General features: G+C 34.1%; 1 protein-coding gene across 1 annotated transcript; it reads right to left on the bottom strand.

The window, feature by feature from the left end:
- Positions 1–926: 926 nt before the first annotated feature.
- LOC122281807 (poly(U)-specific endoribonuclease-B-like) lies at positions 927–7,334 on the bottom strand. Its single transcript, XM_043093608.1, has 8 exons — positions 7,136–7,334; positions 6,951–7,031; positions 6,820–6,888; positions 6,200–6,274; positions 6,038–6,106; positions 4,863–5,471; positions 4,305–4,376; positions 927–1,445 (listed from the first exon to the last, which is right to left on the bottom strand). The coding sequence occupies exons 1-8, from the start codon at positions 7,247–7,249 to the stop codon at positions 1,212–1,214; spliced, it is 1,323 nt and encodes a 440-aa protein (XP_042949542.1). The 5' UTR covers positions 7,250–7,334; the 3' UTR covers positions 927–1,211.
- Between the last annotated feature and the right edge of the window lie 12,820 nt (positions 7,335–20,154).

Here is a 20,154-nt window from a genome sequence, read left to right on the forward strand (position 1 = left end):
ATAAGTAGTTAAGGGAAATTGAGCCTGCAATGTCATATAGTTTCCATACTAGCTAGCCTATTTGGCAAATTATGTGTCTGGATCCCCCCAAGGCAGGAGCTTTCGTCGATTACTTGAGATCTAGCTAGGAAATTTCACGTGAACTGACATATAAAAATGGAGACACATCTTGATATGAAAATATCTCACAACTTAACAAAGATATTTCTAAAGTTGGTTGTGATTGAGTTATAAGTCATACTCTTGGAAGTTTCTGAAGTACTGATATTTTGAGAGTAAAGGGATCTCGAATCTCGTAAGGCTTATGCATCTATTCCTTTCATTTGTCTATTCCACACACCCCCCATCTTCCCCTCCCAAGCCCCCCGCGGCCCCCCCCCCCCCCCCCCCCCCGGTCCATGACTTTGTCTAAACCAATTAATTGACTATAACTGAGAAATGCTTGCTGGAAATTTTCAGCAAGATAAAATGACATGGAGAAGAAATCATTTTTATGAAGTAAAAAAACCAAAACTTACAAGCAACGTGACAATTCTGTCAAAAGGGAAAACTGCCCTAGCACTCTTTTATTTGATTCGGGTTAATCTAAATGAGTAAAAAGGAAAAAGATAAGAAAAAGAATCCAAGTTAGATGCATTTGTGCATCCTGAAAGATCCCAGAAACCAGATTCCCTAGATGTTAAGTACCAAATATAAGGGCAAGAAAATAGAATGACAAATCAGCATGAATCCATGCCAATTTGTAGTGCTAAGAATAAAAAATAATGGTTGATATTAGAAAGTAGAGAATGCTGTATCATCCTTTGTCAATAAGCCCAACGCAGTGAATGATATATCAATGGCGTGTGTAGTTCCTTAAGGTTTCATCATATCAAAAACTTACCAAAAGGGGGAAAAAAGAAAAGACTTTCGTCAGATCAACTATGTAAATCCCAGAAAATAATGGTTCTTTGCATAGATTATTTATCTTCTTTCTATAAACAAGAAATCTTTATTAAAAAGAACAAAACGCGCAACTTAAGTACACTGGTTGTACAAGATAGATACCTATCTGAAAGGGAAAAAAAATATAGAAGATAATCACAAACGTTTATGACCATCATTGCAAGTTTTTATCACACACTACCAAACTTTTTATTGATTTATATATTCTCACACATATAACTCATAGCTATTATGTAGGGAAGTAACTGGATACTTCTACCTGATATTCAACACTCTGCAATAGGAAATGCAGACCCAATTCTGTCTCCAAGACGATAGCACTTGATATTAACGAGATACGGACCCAACTGAATGGGATTGTCCTCTCCACCCATGTAGAAACATAGGGTATATAATGCAATTTCAAATTCTGGGCTCGCTCCAATTAAAGTGCTTGATACAGATTTGAGAACCCCATTCCATTCAAACTGAATTGTGAGCAACTGGGTTTCGGAGTCTGGCTGCAAGTTGGAATAGGTGACAAAAAAATAAAAATAAAACTTTAAGAAACTTCTGTCAACATAATTTTCAATTTATTTAATCTATCAAGATCTGTTTTCAATCAAGGATATATATAAATGCAAGCTACGTCTACTGCCTAATTTTTCTTCGATACCTTACTGGTCACCATGTATGAAAAGCAACACATCCCCAATAATCAAAAGCTTCTATTTATGCCTAAAATATCAAAATCACCAAAAGCTCAGCTATAAAGGAAGCACGATGTTGCAAATTATATCAGTTCTATAATCAACAGCTGCTACATCAAACCATGTTCCGTATTGTTAGGTTTTTAGTGTTTGCCAAGTTCGGTATCAAAACAATTGATAAGATTATCTCTAAGTTGTTGGGATTTATTACTTTTAGACAGTAGATAATCTTATCAATAATTTGTTAATTTTTCAATTGGGTTTGGCATTTAAATAGTCAGTAAGGTAATCTGTAATTTGTTATTTTTTTTTTGGGGAATTCTGAGTTCTGGGTATTTGATAATGTTATCAGAAGATTTGAATGAGAAACAGCTGCCTGTCAACAACTCATCATGACAGTCTAGTGGCAGATTTTCAGAAGTATGGTTTTGAAATTCAGAATGAGTTCCTTCAACCCAAGGACTGTTTAAGGAGCATGAAATTCACTTCTAGAGACACCCAATCAGAGATTGATCGATCACAAGTGTGCTAAAAGGGAAAGCACGAAAAGGAGCCTTTCTTCTATGTTCTCCTCTTATATTCTCATAAGATCCAATCTATTGTATTTCTATGAAACTACTCTAAAGACCACAACGAATATTAAAAAGTTCTAAAGAGTGATCGGCCACTGGTGTTCCAGTGGAAGAAACCTAATTTGGAGATCGTTAGAGTTCGGCTGCTACTGCTGTAGGGGCAAAACGGGTCATTTTGTCATGTCAACTAAGATTCATATTACAAAGGTTTTGTAACAAAATTTATTTGTATTAATCTTCAGATAGTGGATTGGTTTCTTCTGGGTAGGCCACCCCCAGAGTATTTTACCTTTAAATAATTCTTTAAAAGGTTTCACTTTGTTACAAACAAATCTTGTCTTGTGATTGATATTTATTTTGCATTATTATATTTGTTTTATTTGGTGACTGAAATCATTTAGGGATTGAGTCATGAATCAATCGTACATGCACATTTGTTTGCTAAACAATCAAAATTGAAGTGAAATACTGTACAATTATTCACCCCCCCCCCTTTCCCCTCTAAAGTGTGTAAAAGGGTCAAAACGGTAATTTCACTTATCAACTTAAAGTGATTAATGTGATGCTTCAAAACTAAGAAAGGTGGTTGTTTGAAGGAAAACAGAATCTTCAGTATTTATCGATATCAGGAATGCAACACCCACTTGAAGTAATGCATCATCACAGAATTGGATAACCATTTGTAAGAAGGAAGTTTTATAAAAAAAAAAAAAAATGCCATCTAGTGAACATAAAATAAATCTCCTTAAGTTACAGAGAAGGAGAGTAAATTTCTAAAATGAAATCTATTTTCTCATCCCTTAGGTAAGACAAACTTTGGGGTACCTTCTCCAACTTCAATTTCTTAAAGTTAAAGAGAATACTGATCTTCAAAGCAACATAAAAGTTTGTGATAATTACTTTTTATTGAAGAAAAGTAAACTAATAAATAGCAGGAAAAATGCATATCCATTCAGCCTGCACGCAATTGGATAATGTTTTTCTATTAACAGGCTATAAAACTGGAATCCTCTTCCATCATGTAGGCTTTTTGCAATAAGGCGGTTGGAATGAAAAACAAATGAAAGTGGCTCTGCTCTTCACATGGGAAGCTACAGAAGCTTAATGAATTCCATGCTAATTTTTGTAATTGTGAAGCAGAGTGCGTTAGCATCCTCATGGTACTTTTACACGGAAACCAGACATAAGGACCTTTTTTTCAAGAGGGGAAAAGCTCAGCTGCTCAAGGATCAATTTGGTCTTTTTAAACCTAGAGACAATTTTTGTATTTTCCCTAGGGTATTTGCCAACTCACAAGGGATATAAATGTTGTCATTCCCCCTCAAAAAAAATTGTGACTATGGATGTAACTTTTTTCATACCTGATTTTTCCCTTCATTAAAATATTGCCTATAAGGGCAGGGTTTGAGAGCTTTTCCCAAACCCTGCTGAGATGTCATTATAAGCAGTTAAAATATCACCCATGCACAGTGACGAACACATGCCCTCCCCCAGAGGATATGGAGAAAAAGTTTTGGTTGATCTTGGGTCTTCAGAAGGGAAAAACCTGCACTTTTTGTCAGCCCTCGGAATATGATTTCTCTCTCATCTTATTTAACTAAAAAAAGGTACTTATAAACTATAACTCTAGAATGACACCCAATCTCTAAAGGGAAACAAAAAATCAAAAAGAAAAAAAAAAAATTAACGAAAGCAAATAAAGTCACAATTGAATTAGAAAGTAGAAAAGAAAAAAAAAAAAAAAAAAAAAAAAAAAAGAAGCAACCACTAACCCATTTGCTTGCTGGTATATCTTTTGCTTTAATATCATTCCTCATCTTTCAATATTTCTAACATAAATTCAAATATTTTTATTATTTTATTCTTTTCATTTCCTCTATTTTTTTTTGGAAATAATATTTTCCAAAACCGAGTGCACTAATAATGGTAAAGTTAATAAAAACATTTTATGATTGGTGGGTACTCTCTTTCTCACAGCGAAGTTTCCCTTTTCCTCTTTTCTTTCCTCTCTTTCCTTATTCTTCAACTAAACTGAAATTCTCTTTTTTCCAAAGTTTTCTCAGTGTAGAACTGGAAGAAAGGCATACAAGTCACTTACAATTTGCCCACGCCGTCGAGGAAAAATATAACCTTGATAGTCAACCCTGCCTTTAGCTTCTTCAAGGTAAAACTGGGAAGAAACGAGAACAAATGAAAAATAGATTATGATTCACCCTTCATTCAGAAAAATTAACAATTCTAATAATTTAAGGTTGCCAGGTGTCAACGTGAGAGAAAAATAAAAGCTACTTGATAATTAACGTACTTAGTTAAATCTTTGACTAATTGACAACAAAGCAAAGCTAATGGCGCTAGACCATGTTTCTAACAGCTTGTGGGCCTTTTTTAAAGAATTTAATCATGTGGCATGACAATAATCATTCCAAGCTTGCAACTTAGAAATCAGTTATTGTTATCCACAGAACTCCCTACACATTGGCTAACCAAATGCTTTTTTTCTTTTTTTTTCAAAAAGTGTGCTTGTTTGAGAAATGTCTGGATACTGCTCTAACTTACTGCCACATTTGACTCCCCTCAACAGAAAATCAACAAACTACTCCCGACATAAGCATGAACTAGTCCAGATATTGGAAAGTGTGAGTAATGAGACACTTACCTGAAGCCAATTATGGAAGCCAGAAACTTCTTGTTCACCACGTTGCTTGATTTCTCCAACAAATACATGTTCAAAAGCAGACGAGGAACCAGATGTACCACCTCGGCCATAGAGGTCAAACCAGAGACTAGTCATCATTGTTTTAAAATCTTGATGGTTCTCAGATATAATGCCCTTGGATGAGAGATACTTGTGAAGATACTTGATTGGTGCAGTCCTACTAATTTCTTCTATGAATGCAGCTTGCTCTTGCCTCTCCCCAGATGAGACAACTTCTTTGCACCCTTCATCTGGGTTGTAATTGTCTAGAAGAGAACAGAAACGAGAAAACGTAGGTTTCCTAAATATGTCTTTATTCACCCAGTTAAATAGGCTTCCTTGTGCCATATCTTCCCTTTGGAAGACTTTCTTTCCCTCACCGCAGTCAATTTCATAGTCTTTACCAGGTACCAAACGGTTTAAATCAAGTTCCCAAAGCTTGTTGCAAGCTTGTGACAGGTCAGTAAGCTCCTCTTCTGCAGGTTCCAAGTAAGAACCATTTTCAACCTCATCAGAGTATTCTTGCTCAGTTGGAGCACATTTGTATCCATGCCACTGATCCATCTGAATCTGTTAACATGTTGATCACATTGAATCACTTAGACATTGATGAAAATAAAAAATAAATAAAATAAAATAAAGCGTCAGATTTATAATGCAGCATCTTATAATATTGCAGTCAATTGTGACAAGGAAACCTGAGTTTCTGCATCGCAATGTCCTAAAGTAAAGGATGAGATAGGGTCCATAATTTTTGTACACTAAACCATGAGGCAACAAGTCCAATTTTCTAGCTGAACACTAACATTAAACCTCAGAACACTTTTGCTCCAAGGTATTGGATCTTCATTATCTGAACAAAAACCACCAAACTAGAATAAATGAAACATTTGGGGTTGGACAGTACATACCCACCCCTCTCAAACAAACAAACACAGATACTTGGAAAAAAGAAAAAAAAAAGTTCACATTCTGCACAAAGCATTTGTAGTTCTAAGCATTGAAATTAACATGAAATGGTGTTTCCGAGAATCCAAGACAGAAATGGATGATGTGGCCACAATAATCGAATTCCAGGACCAAGATTCAGTCTAATATGCGCTTTTTAAGAGTGATGAGTCGACTAGGAAACAAACCTTGTGGGGTTTCCTCTGAGGTTTTTCGCCAACGGTCTTCCATTCATCCTTCTTCTCCACTTCATTCTCCTGTATGAAGAGTTCAATCCAACCAAGCATAATTAAAACCCATAAAAACAAATTCCAGCATCTTTACTAGAATCGGAGGACTAGAAAAGTAACCTCTCTATTCCAACGGTTTCGTTCATAACCATGTTGCTCAATATCTCCAACCTTTATGTACCCCTCATGCAAAGCCTGCAGTCAAGTATTGTCGAGAATAAGCATAGCGATCTTTATATAAAATGCATAACATTGCTCATCCAAAAGTTAATAGAAAGAATATCATACCATGGTGATCTATATTAATTGCATAAATATTGTGAACAATAAATTAATACCTATTTGTGCTTTTAAGTTTGAATGTGTTTGATAATTATACACCTGAAAAAATTTCCAAGTGAGGCCTTCGTTTAACATATTATTTTCCTTAAGCCTGCCTTTAGGCTTACTTATAGCATATCAACCACTTACTATTGTAACTATTTATCTCATGAAAATTATCCATTGTGGAATTGATAGCTACACTGAAACCTATATACTCTTCCAAAATGCTTGTTCAGAAGCCAAAATAAAATCCTTTGTGCTATAAATTTTTAAGCAATTTAATACCACGGTCCACCCATTAAACCTATGAATGAAACAGTTTCTGATAACATACGGCCTAGCTCATTGTTAACAGAAACTAAGGTCTACAATACGGAAGCAATAGAAACTTAAGAAAAATAATAATAATAAATCACCTTTTCAGGCTGCTTCGAAGGTCTCGAGCCCGCGACCTCCCAATCTTGACTCCCCAATTCACTCTTTCCCTGTAAAACCGCATTTTGATTTGCATTTCCACACAACAAATTTTGGAAATCGGAATCCATACCTGTCTATTCCATTGGTTCTGAGTATAACCATGAGTTCTATCAGAGCCCTCTTCACCCTCATCTGGCTCTCCGGAGACAACCTGTGCATTTCGGCGCCGATCAATGATCTCAGTTCGAAATGTAATAAAGAAATAAAGAGCAACCAAAAAAGGAATTCTTCTTTCAGTGTGAATGGGTTGCTAACCTGGGCCCAACTGGATCTAGAGCGCTCGTCCCGGGCCTGCGGGTTGGAATCTTCGTCGTCCTTGTTGTCGTGGCCGAGGGCGACGTCGATCAAGCCCTTAATCAGACCCTCCATTGTTTGCTCAAGCGAGAGAGAAAAGGAGATAAGAGTGCGTTACTGTTGTGTGTCTGATCTGAATGGTTGGAGAGTTAGTTGAGCATTAATGAAATTGAAGGGATGGCGGGTAAAGGATGGCAAATACTGTAAATAAAGGAATGGAAGTTTTGTAGTTAATGCTTTTATTTTAGCAGTTTTTTTCCTTAACGCCACAGCTCAAACGGTCATTTATTACTTTCAAGATAAAAGCTTTAGTAAGAAAAATAAAAAATTATAAAAAAAAATTTACAAATTGTAGTTTGATATGGTATTTTAAATTATAATTTATATAATTATTTTTATGATAAAATAAATCTCAATTTATGAATTTATTTTTTTACAATATGTTTGTGGATTAAACACTTCACTAAATTAGAATTCATGTATAGTTTCTAACCTCTCCCCTTTTCTATACAAGTCCAGATTGAGAGGATGAACTTTTGCAAATATGAATTGTTATTCACGTATAATGTTCATGAGGTTGGATGAATTTCAAGAGTCTTGACTCATTTGACCCAGCCCGACGTCTTTATAAGACAAAACTAACTCGACCCGACCCAATTCGACACATTTGAGTTACGTAAAAGAGTTCTTTTTAAAAATAAAAAATAAAAAATAAAAAACCCAATATTTACAGTTCGTCTTATGAACGAAATCAATTTACTGTATATAATGCCACCAAAACTTCATACAACGAAAACCTGTCCAACATTCAAAAGACTCCCATGAGATATATTGAATACAATACTATTCTCCCTGCATATTTTCCTAAGAAATGCATATATATAATAACAGAATTGATAAGATGCCACCTGCTTTGTACCACCTAAGTCTACCGCTCATCATTTTAAATTTTTTTAATTTTTTTTTACATAATAATTAAGGAAATAAATTTTTATATATTGGTGTATATTTTTATTTTTTAAAAATATTTAAATGTATTAAAAAATATTAAAAGAAGGAAAAAAAATACAAATGTGATAGGCAACACATCCAGCAGTCATTACTAGGCGGCAGCCTAAGACAACTCATATAATCAATAGCAATCTTCTTTTAGAATTTTGAATCCCTCCTTGCTCTCACCACTGTATCCCCTAAACTTTGAACCACCCCAGCATCTCACAACAAAGCCAAAAGCCATGTACAAAGGTGGATGAAGATCAACTTCCTACTTAGTAAACCTAGGATTTTGTTTTGTTTTTTTGTTTCTACAAAAGAGTAAAATGGTCCTACCATCCTGAGAGGTGTGCGTAAGTGAGGCCTATGCTTAGGCCACATATTCATACACACAGATATACCAACATTAACAACCCATATTCATGAGTGTATGTGTGAAGTTAATCCTCCAACTCCGACCCAATAATTCGAATGTGTCTAGTTGACCCAATAACCTCTAAAAATATAACTCTGACATCGCTCTAGCTCCACTCCAACTCAGATCAATTAGAATTGGAGTCGAAATCGGAATCCGGAGTTATTTTTACTGAAAAAAGTCAAAATCGAAGTCGGAGTCAGACTCAGAGTCGGAAGTAGTGAGGTATCAACACCGACTCCAACTCCAACATTATACATATTTTATAAAAAAATATATTTTTATATATGAATCATATATATTTTATATAACTATAACTTATATAGTTAGTTAAATTTAATAATATACTAGTATGAACAAATTATTATGAAATAATATACTTATACCATAATATAAATTGACTAAATTGACTAATAATAGTTTAGTATATGTAAACACCATACTATTAACTATTACTACATATAACACTAATGTATAATAACAACTAATATATAAATACTAATGTATAATAACATGCAATACTAATTATATAATACCATTTAATACTAATGTATTAAGTATAAACACAAATATATAAATTTATAATAATATGTAATACTAATGTATAAGAACTAAAGTATAATAACATGTATTAGTACTAATGTATAATAACATATAATGCTAATGTATAATGATATTAATTTGTACAGTGATTTATTTTTTTAATTTCGGTTATATTTTAATAAAATTGAAATTTGAAAAAATATTTAAAAAAAAAACTGAAATCTAGAAGTTCAATTGGATTAGTGAGAATCTAAAATTGTCAAATGGGCTAAAAAAAGGTCAAATCTGACTCTGTTCCGACAAGTCAGAGTCAGAATCAGATCAGAGACTATGCAAATCGGAATAAGAGACAAAGGTGGAGCACTCCTATTCTGATATATTATAATATAGTAATATATTATAGTAATATATAATAAATAGTGATATAATATTAGTATAACTATTAATATAATAATAGTGATATATTCTAGTATAACTATTAAAAGATATCACTATGCAATGGATTTGAATGACGTAAGTATAAAGGGGTGTAGGATTCAAAATGTTCCTAGTGTACGCCTACTCGTGAAAGCCAACAAGAAGATGAACTACAAAGTTGCAACAGTTCATTGCCAATAAACGACAGGTTGACCCGACAGTTCATGGTCAATGTTAGGACGATTTATAATGTGTTTATTAAATGTACACAGTACAAATGAGTTTTTATAATCCACTCAGATCAATTTGGGTGGTAAGGTATTATCAGCATACTCCAGTACTATTAATCATTTTATTATTAATTTTTACATATTTTTTATTTTTTTGTATTATTATTTACTATTATTTAATATTTTATCATTAATTTTTCACTATTTTTTCCTACTATTCATAGGATATTTGAGATCACCTAAGTACCCAAACATAAACATCATTAACCATTAAGAAAAAAATAAAAATATATATATAAATTCACTAATAATCACTTCCTTAACTACTAAAAAAAAATATATAATATATATATGAGTGGGCACATTTGGTGGACATATTTGGTAGTCATATTATTATTTTCCCTAATTATTTATAATCCAATAGCAATCTCAAATTTCAGTTACAAATACATTTCCATAACTAGCAGTTCATTGCCAAAATAATAAGCTCAATTTCAAGCGAGATGGGCAAACAAGTTCCACGTCACAATAAAACGGAATAGGAAAAGCAATGGCATGCAATCAACCACTATATGCTATCAACGTTTGCGCTACCAATCTCAAACAGCAACCAACCACCGTATCCTTCCCAAACACTCACAGCAGGTAGTTCCAGCCAGCAGCCAAAAAAGTTGAACAGATCCCTGCCAAAGAAGTGCACCCAATATGCAATGACATGGGAAAATAAGAAATCAGGGAGAAATTTTGAATGACAAATAAAATTAGCAAACAAATGTAAAAGAGAGACTGAAAAACATGAGTAACTTAAAATCTGAAACAAAAAAAGGGTTAGAAATCGAGTAACTTCCAATATATATACCTCAGCAAATTTAGTCAACGTTGAGCTTTCGATTCTAGAGAAAATAGATTAATTGAAGTTACTGGACAAAAAGAATAGAGAAAAGGGTCAAGGCGAAGGAATGCGATCTTGGAGCGCTAGTTGAGGATGGAGGGAGGGGGAGAGAGAGAGAGAGAGAGAGAGAGGGCTAGCTTTTTTCTTTTGCTCTAGAAAGATTGAAAGAGTCGAAGGGGCACAGGCTACAGTTTCATCCGATAGACAGCGGGTTGGATTATGTCAAATCTGCATCAAATTTCAACCTGCATTTATCGAGTGAGTTGATTGGATCTATCGGACTGGCTGGACCCATAACATTTTTTGCATAGGCCTAAGTACAAGAATAATAGAAAACTCACCCTAAACTGTTTAATCACTAGACAGTTACAATTTTCTTTTGATACAAAGGGGTGGGATTTTTTAATCTAAATTTTATATTTAAATAACCGAGTCATATGACAACAGACTCTTGGCATTAAGATATTGAAGTATTACAATTAGAATTAGAGAAATGAGGTGTTAAAGATTTTCAATTGGACGTAGATTTTACTCGATTACATTTTTCTTATGTACTATTGGTTTAAGAATCGTATAATATTTAATGGTTCAGGTACTAGAATTGTGTTCTACGAGTAATGTAGGGTCATATACGAGGATGGGTTAGTGCGGGTTAGACCATCCGCATTGGGCAATGGCCTCCTCATGAACCGTGCTCCTTCCCTAAATGTTGGAGACCGATTTTAACTTTTGTGTAAAAAGAAGCCACATCCGGCTCCCTAAAATATTTTAGGAATAATTTAGGGAAAATGTTAGGGTGATTATTAAATATATATACATATATATACATATATATATATAATAAATGTGCATATTAGTATAAATGTCTTTTTTTTTTAATTTCTTTTAATTATATTTTAAACATCTTTAACCATTATAAAAAAATATATAAATTAGGGCTTTGAACAAAGAAAATGCTTGGGCCCTTGAGGATGGTTCTTCCCAAAAGTGACCGATATTATTTTTTTTACTTAATAGCTAATGAAGTATTTTGTAATGAGTTTATGATTTTGTTTAAATATTTAAATGTTTGAAAATATATATATATATATATATATATATATATATATATATAATTCTACTCATCATTCTTAAATCACACACCTACTTTTATTTTTTATTTTCCACGTTGTAATTTTTACCTATGCTCTTATCTTGCACTTCAAATCTGTCGTAAGCAGCATGCGACGCCTACCATAGTTACCCAATACCGATAAGGTTTGGTTAAATAATGCTATCGTTAAAAACGTTAGATTATGTTACAATTCTGTTAGGTTAATTGTAGGAAAACAGGACATGACACTCATTGACATATCATATCAAAATGGTAAATGTCAAGAATTCAAACTTTGTATTTCTCAAACTTTATTTTTACATTGAGAGAGAAATTGAATAAATAGATACAAGGAATAAGTCTTTCTAAGGCAACTAATTGAGTATGGTAATTACAAAGTTAACGGATAATTTCCTAAAATTATGGTTTTACTAAAATGGAGAGGATTGTTGCTTGATTTGGGAAAGTCAGCTGTCAATACGCCCCCTCAAGTTGGTGCATGGAGATCTATAATGCCCAACTTAGGTAGGAAGGAAGTGATGGAAGAGATACCGGCCTAATGCTTTGGTGAATATGTCGGCTACTTGCTCATGAGAGGAGGTGTGAAATGTGAATAGCGGTAAGGAGTCCGGACCAAATTTTATCACGAATAATGTGGCAGTCAATCTCAATATATTTAGTGCACTCATGGAGCACAGGATTGTGAGCAATGTGTAGAGCAGATTGGTTGCCACAATGGAGACTAGGGCCTCGTTTGTTTTCAAATATGAGATAAGATGAGACGAGATAAGATAAAAACTTATGAGATATGTTAAAATGAGATGAGATAAGATGAAATTAGATGAAATATGTGTTTTTTTTTTAGAGATGAGATGAGATAAAAAAATTTTGAGATATGTTGAGATGAGATGAGATTAGATAAAATATGTGTTTGTTTTTAGAGATGAGATGAGATTAGTTTGACTTTGTTATAGTTAGTAATATGATGGGACCCACAAGTACTTATAGTACTTTTTATAATATTTTATTTATTTACCAATGCTACAATTTTTTTCCTACTTCTTTTTTTTTTTTTTTTTTTTTTGTGCTACTTCCTTTGTTTATTTATTTACCAATGGTGTATTTTTTTTTCGCTGATTCCTTTTTTTTAAACTGAGAGAAACCATTTGGCCTTTTTTTTTTTTGGGTTACTTCATTTGTTTATTTATTTACCAATGATGCATTTTTATTTTTTTTTTTGCTGCTTCCTTTGTTTATTTATTTACCAATGGTGATTTTTTTTTTCTGCTTCCTGTTTTTTTTAACCATTTTGTCTTCTTCCTTTTTTTTTTTGGCTACTTCTTTTATTTATTTATTTACCAATGGTGTAATTTTTTTTAGATGAAAACTTGAAATCTTTTTAGATGAAAACTTGAGATGAAAACTTGAGAAGAAACTTGAGATCTTTTGAGATGAAAACCTAAGAAGAAAGTTGAGATCTTTTGAAATGAAAATTGGTAGATCAAAATGTGTGTTTGTTTTTGTAAAACTTCTGACAGTACGAAAACTTTGAGAAGTTTTCAAAATTTTGGTTTTTAGTCGCGAAAACAAATGAGACCTAAAAGACGCTAAGTGAGAGACACCAAGATCAGTGAGAAGTTGTTTCAACCAAATAAGTTCACAAGTGGTAACGGCCATGGCGCAATATTTAGCTTCAACAAAGGAACAGGCCACTGTGGTCTTTTTTTTGTACACCAGGAAATAGGACTGGTGCCAATCTGAACAAAGTAAATGGTGGTGAAGCGACAGTGGTGGGGCAGTTGGCCCAATCGGAATCAATGTAGGCAGTAACATGAAGAGTACTGGAGGAGGTAAAAAGGATGCCTTGTCCGGGACTACCTTTGATGTATTGAAGAACTCGAGTGGCAGCTTACATGTGAGAAGCACGAGGAGCATGCATGAATTGACTGAGAATGTTCACTACAAAGACAATATCAAGACGAATGATAGTCAGGTATATGAGATGACCAACAAGTGTATGATAAGGAGTAGGATCTATAAGAAGGGAGTCATCGTGGTTGGTGACCACTATCAGATAAGATGTCAAGAGCATGGGGAGAGAAGCAGTCTGAGCACCGAGTTGACCACTATCAGACAAGATGTCAAGAGCATATTTACGTTGGTTGAGAACGATGCCTTGGGGTAAGCGAGCAACTTTTAGACCAAGAAAATATTTGATAGGACCGAGGTCTTTAGTTTTGAAGTGGGTGGAGAGAACACTTTTGAAGACCTCAATTTGGGAGCAATTATTGCCGGCAACTAGAATATCGTCGACATAGATAAGAACAAGAGTGAAACTGATAGAAGTAACCAAGGTGAATAAGCACAGTGGTTAGTTTAAAAAACCAATTGCGGGAGACTTGTTTGAGACCATAGAGGGATTTACAGAGGCGACAGACACAAGTCTCCTCTTTCAAACAATAACCAGAAGGGGGAGTCATGTAGACTTCCTCATCAAGGTCTCCATATAAAAAGGCATTATTAACATCAAGTTGGTGAATAATCCATTGGCGAGAAGCAGCGATAGCCAACAAACACTGAATGGTAGTCATCTTGGCAACGGGAGCAAAAGTCTCATGGCAATCGAGACCTTCAACTTAAGTATAGCCTTTGGCGACTAACCGAGTTTTGTATCTTTCGACAGAGCCATCTACTTTGAGCTTAATTTTGAACATCCATTTGCAGCCAATCGGTTTCTTGCTAGGGGGAAGGGACTCAAGCATCCAAGTTGAATTAGCTTCAAGTGCTTGAAGTTCAGCAGACATAGCATCACGCCAATGAGTGTGACGAATAGCAATGGAATAACAAGAAAGGTCAGCAAAAACGGTGAAGGCATTTAAAAAAAAATGAGATGAGAATGGGAGAAACGAGAATAAGAGAGAAAAGTAGTTAAATGATGAGCAGTACCTAAAGTTGATGCAATGGATAAGGATGCAGTGGACTCTGTGTGTATGGTTGGGCATATATAGTCCTGAAGATAGGCTGGTCTAGTAATGGTGTGATGAGGACGAGTAGCTAAAGAAGGAGGAGAAGGAGAATGATTAGGAAGAGAAGGTTCGGAAGGAGAAGGTTTGGAAATAGGAAGGGATAGTAAAACGGGTTCAGGGACAGGAAGAGGAATGATAGGTAACGAGGTGGAAGTAGAAGGAGGAATATCCTGGAAAGGGAACTGGTGTTTGTGAAAGGTGACATCACGAGAATAAATAATGGCTTGAGTGTCTAGAATCTAAAGTTTGTATGCTCTATGAGTGTTAGGATAATCGAGAAAAAGACACTTAGAGGCGCGAGGAGAAAATTTATCGCGGGAAGCTTGGAGAGTTTGGGCATAACAAAGGCAACTAAATAATTGGAGATGGTCATATTTGGGTGGGGTATTAAAGAGAAGTTCAAAAGGAGATTTATTTTGAAGAAGGCGACTAGGTGTGCAGGTTGATGAAATAGGTAGCAATGAGGACACATTCACCCCAAATTTTCATAGGTAAGTGAGCTTAAAAACGCAGACTACGAGCGACATTCAAGAAGTTTCAATGTTTAAGTTCTGCAACACCATTTTGTTGAGGAGTTTCAAAACAAGTACGTTCATTAATAATGTTGTGGTCGTGAAGATAATTCTGAAATTTATGATAAAGAAATTATTGGCCATTGTCAGTGCGAATTTTTTTAATGGTGGTATGAAATTGGTTTTGGATAAGAGCAAAGAAATGCATAAGATAAGTGTATGATTCTGATTTATAGCGCATGAGATAAAGTCAAGTGGTGCGAATGAAATCATCAACAATAGTAAGAAAATAATGTGCACCACAAATGAAATGAGTATGATAGCCACCTCATATATCAAAAAAAATTCTATTAAAAGCCATGGCACTTTTATTAGCATGAATGGGAAAAGGTAGTCTAGTAAGAACGAGCACAAATATCACAATCAGAGATAACACAAGAATTATTAAAAAGATTAGGAATGACTAAACAGGAAGGATGACCTATTCATTGGTGCCATAAAAGTTTATTTGCAGTGATATGAGTAGAAAGAGCCATGGTGGTAGGTGACCAATACACATAAAGACCATTGCAAAGTTCACCCGCTCCAATCAACCTCATCGAGTGCGGGTCCTCAAAAGAAATAGTGGAAGAAGAAAAAGAAATAATGCAAGAATTAGTATGAGTGAGCTGAGGGACAGAAAGAAGATTAAAAAGGAATTGAGGGACAAAAAGGACATTGTGCAAAGTGAGTTGTTCGACTAAAATGCATGTGCTGACACCTTCTATTTTAATTAACTACCCATTTGGTAAAGTGACCATTCAGTCATGAGGAGAAATAGCTAGAGAAGAAAAAAGGGTGCGGTCATGGCAGAGGTGGTTGGTGGCACCATTGTCCACCACCCAGTCACTATGGTTGTCAAAGGGAGAAAAGGAAGAGACGTTACTGATGAAGTTGGTAGCGGAAGAGTTCAGTTTGAGCAAATTAAGGAGCTTGTGGTAGAGATCTGGTGTCAGGCCAGGAATTGAAGAGGAGATGGAAGCTTGGTGAGCCATCTACTGCGAAGGGGGAAGAGGTTTGCCGAGGAGGGAGGGCTGCTGTTTGCCACAGGGTTCACGTTCAGCTGGGTAACCAACAATCCGCCAGCATCGGTCACGGTTGTGACCATGTTTCCCGCATTCGGTGCTGTGCAGGGGCTTCCATGGAGGACCACTAGGATGGGCAGCAAAGATGTGGGTGGTTTCCGACGCTGCCGCAGGCCTAACATGGAGGAGACGCTGTTGTTCTTCGTGAAAAAGAATAGAAAAAAATTTAGTGATAGGAGGAAGGGTTTCCATGGCTAAAATTTGGGTTCTGAGTTGGGAAAAATAGTCATTTAGGCCAAGTAAAAATTGATAAACTCTCTCATCTTCAGCTTGTTGTTGCAATTTTTTGAGGTCATTGGTTTCTTGTAATTGTCTAAGTTCATCCCAAATTTACTTGATTTGGTTGTAATATTCATGAACGGAATGGGTGTGTTGTTACAGGGAGGATAACTCTTGCTTGAGATGATAAATCCGTGCATTATTGTCGTAGCAAAAAGGGGACTGAAGATCAAGCCACACATCTTGGGGTCAGTATGAAATTCAAGGGAGTTGGCAATGGAGGAATTGATGGAATTGAGGAGCCAGGTAAGGACCATATCTTTAGTTTGGTTCCATTGTGGGTAATCTATAGAGGTGGATTCAGGTGTGGGAAGAGTGTCATCAACAAAATCTAATTTGTTTTTGGCATTAAGGGCACGGGTCATGGATTTTTGCCATTTAGAAAAATTTTCACTAATGAGAAGACTAGAGACCAGAATGAGACTAGGGGAGTCGGAGTGAAGAAGGTATGAGGACGAAGAGGGGTTGGAGGAAGAAGTTATGAACATGTGAGAGGGAGGATCGGTTAGGCTGATGCTATGTCAAGAATTCAAACTTTGTATTTCTCAAACTTTATTTTTACATTGAAAGAGGAATTGAATAAATAGATACAAGGAATAACTCTTTCTAAGGCGACTAATTGAGTATGGTAATTACAAAGTTAATGGCTAATTTCATAAAATCATGGTTTTACAAATATGGAGAGGATTGTTGCTTGATTTGGGAAAGTCAGCTGTCAATAGTAAATGGGCTGTTGAAAATAAAATAAAAATAAAAATAAATAAAATAAAAATTTATTGATTTTTTTAACTTTATAATCAAAGAATTATTTTTTAATGAATTTGTAAAATTATTTTAAATGTTTAAAAGATTTAAAAAAAAAGATTTGAAAAAAAAAAACAATTTACAACAGAATACTCTGAATGTGGCAGCTCCCTATCAAAATTGGCATGTGTAAAGTGCTTTTTAAAAATTTAAAATTAGAAAAAATTTCAAATAGAAAAAAATTCTAATAAAATTTGTTAAGATTATTTCAAAATAAAAACTAAAAAAATAAAAGAAAACTTTAAAAAAATCCCAAAACATAAATGAAAAATATAAAAAAAAATTATAAAAACTGGATGAACATGTTTAAAAAATAATTAATTAAAAGAATGGCTGTTCTCCTCTCCACTTGATGGCCACCAATCATGTTTGGGCTGCTTAGATTGGGCCGACCTATGGGGGCCAGACCTAGGCCACTCAAGGCGCAGCTAACAACCACCACCCTTCGGGCAATCCAAATTAGGCCAACCAAAGGGCTGTCCCTCCGGTGGCCACGAGAAGAATGAGCGCCAAGCCTCTTCTTTCTTATTAAAATGGATCTGACTAGTGTCAGCTTATGTTTGGTTATAACGTGGCAGGCAAGTGCTACATCAACTTTTTCAGTCGACACGTTGCCAAAGTCTGGACGAATGGACTACATAAATGAAATCAATTTCTATGGTTTGCATAGCCTATATAAACCTTGGCATTGAAGTATCTAACTTTTATGTGTACCATTAAATTATTACTTCTTTCTTTATTTTAGTTTTTATTCATCTCTTTTTTGGGAGAGAAAGAAGAGGGCAATCAACAATTTTTTAAAATTTATCTCATCTAATTATTATAAATTTTTTAAACTCTTATACAAAATATAATAAATAATTCTACTTTTTCAAATTTTAAAATATAAATAATATTCGAACAATATTTTATTCAAATTTCAACTTTAATCTCATCTTATAATCTGTATAACCAAACGAGCCATAAAATGAAGTCAATTTTTGTGGTTTGCATAACCTATATAAACCTCGCATTGAATTAGTGAACTCTTCTATGTACCATTAAATTATTACTTCTTTCTTTATTTTAGTTTTGAGTAATACTACACCCACAGAGGGTGTAGAGATTGAAGATGGGTCAGAAGGCTAAATCTTCTTTTCTTTTCTTTTCTTTTTTTTTTTTCTTGATTGCTTTTCATAGATTTTTTTATATCCTTAAATATTTTTAAAAGAATCATAACATTTTTAAAAAATACATCCTTAATCACTATGTACAAAAAGGTCGGGACCCAACTCTTGATAACTCTATCATTTTCCTTTAGTTTTTATTTATTTATTTTTGAGAGAAAGAAGAGGGGAATCAAAGGAAGAGAGAGGAAAAAAATATTAATCTATTATTTAGTTGTGCTACATGAGATGCTATTTAAATTTGTTGGGAAATTGACTTGAAAATTGTTTTAGCTAACTTTTACATAAACCAATGCTGGATAAATTTGATCTATATATATTCTTTTTAAACTTTAGTTGCCTAAATATTTTACAAAAACCAATGTCAATGCCCTTGCTTTCAAGAAGCAAAATAATAACATACAAAAATAAGTGGGTTTATCTTAAAAGAGTAATAATTTGTAAAATTCCTAAAAATAAAATAAATTATATATAATTCTTTTATTAAAAAAAAAAAGTAGATTCTATAATAAAAGTTGTAAAATTTCCATTCATTTTTTATAAAAGATCCCTATGAAATTTGTTTATTTAGAACTTGTAACTCGCATTGGTTAAAATATTTTACAAATTTTTCTTATTTCGAAATGTTATTTAATTTATTTCATCATTTTATATAGCTTTAAATGATTGACTCATAATTAAAAACTGAATAATAACTTTAATTATCTCATGAGAAAGAAAAAAGAAACTTTAATTATCTAATTTTAGGTCAAATACATATGAAAGATGATTACTTAAGATACGATGGCTAGCAATATTACTAGAAAAACAAACTTATTCATCTCTTAAAAGCACTGAGGAGTTGGTGGCTTGACTGATATTACTCCTCGAAAGTTTACACGGCTTCCTAGCATCACACTTCCATGTTAATGGTCTTTATCGAGTTCCATTCGTGATTCGTCCACGCTCTTGCCATTTTCTTTCTTCCTTTCTCTGTTTGCATGCACACCTGATCATAGGGATGGAACTGAGGATCAGGAAGTTCTAAATTTTTTGGTTTTAAGACCGCTTTCTTTTTCTTTTTCTTTTTCTTTTGTTTTTTTTTTCGTTTTTCTGGGTGTTTCCTCGAGCCTTTAAGCACGGTTTACCTCTCTTTTTCATATTCATTTTCCATTTTTCCCTTCCATATTCCCACGGCCACCCATGCTGCTCTCTTTTTCCGAAAGACCAGGAACCTTACCCTCCTTTCGGCTTCCTCTCCAAGTAAAATGAATATTCGAAAGAACCACGAAACAACGTAAAAACTATTAAATAAAAAAAAACGTACTAAGTACTCCTTAATAACACATCGTTTACCCTCCAAACAAATTCAATTATTATATTCGTCGCTCTAGCTAGAAACAATTGATCGTATTGCATGAACTCGTCCGCAGCCAAGAAACAAAAAATAAAAATAAAAAGAATTTCAATCAACGTATATAACTCACAAAACCATATCCACCCGATC

The sequence above is a fragment of the Carya illinoinensis genome, chromosome 11 (genome assembly GCF_018687715.1).
Source record: "Carya illinoinensis cultivar Pawnee chromosome 11, C.illinoinensisPawnee_v1, whole genome shotgun sequence".
In the NCBI taxonomy this organism is placed as follows: domain Eukaryota; kingdom Viridiplantae; phylum Streptophyta; class Magnoliopsida; order Fagales; family Juglandaceae; genus Carya; species Carya illinoinensis.

Coding starts and splice junctions, on each gene's coding strand:
- LOC122281807 (XM_043093608.1), bottom strand. CDS start 7,249: ATGGAGGGTCTGATTAAGGGCTTGATCGACGTCGCCCTCGGCCACGAC. Junction 6,107..6,199: donor GAAACCGTTGGAATAGAGAG/GTTACTTTTCTA, acceptor CTCTTCATACAG/GAGAATGAAGTGGAGAAGAA. Junction 5,472..6,037: donor CTCAGAGGAAACCCCACAAG/GTTTGTTTCCTA, acceptor ACATGTTAACAG/ATTCAGATGGATCAGTGGCA.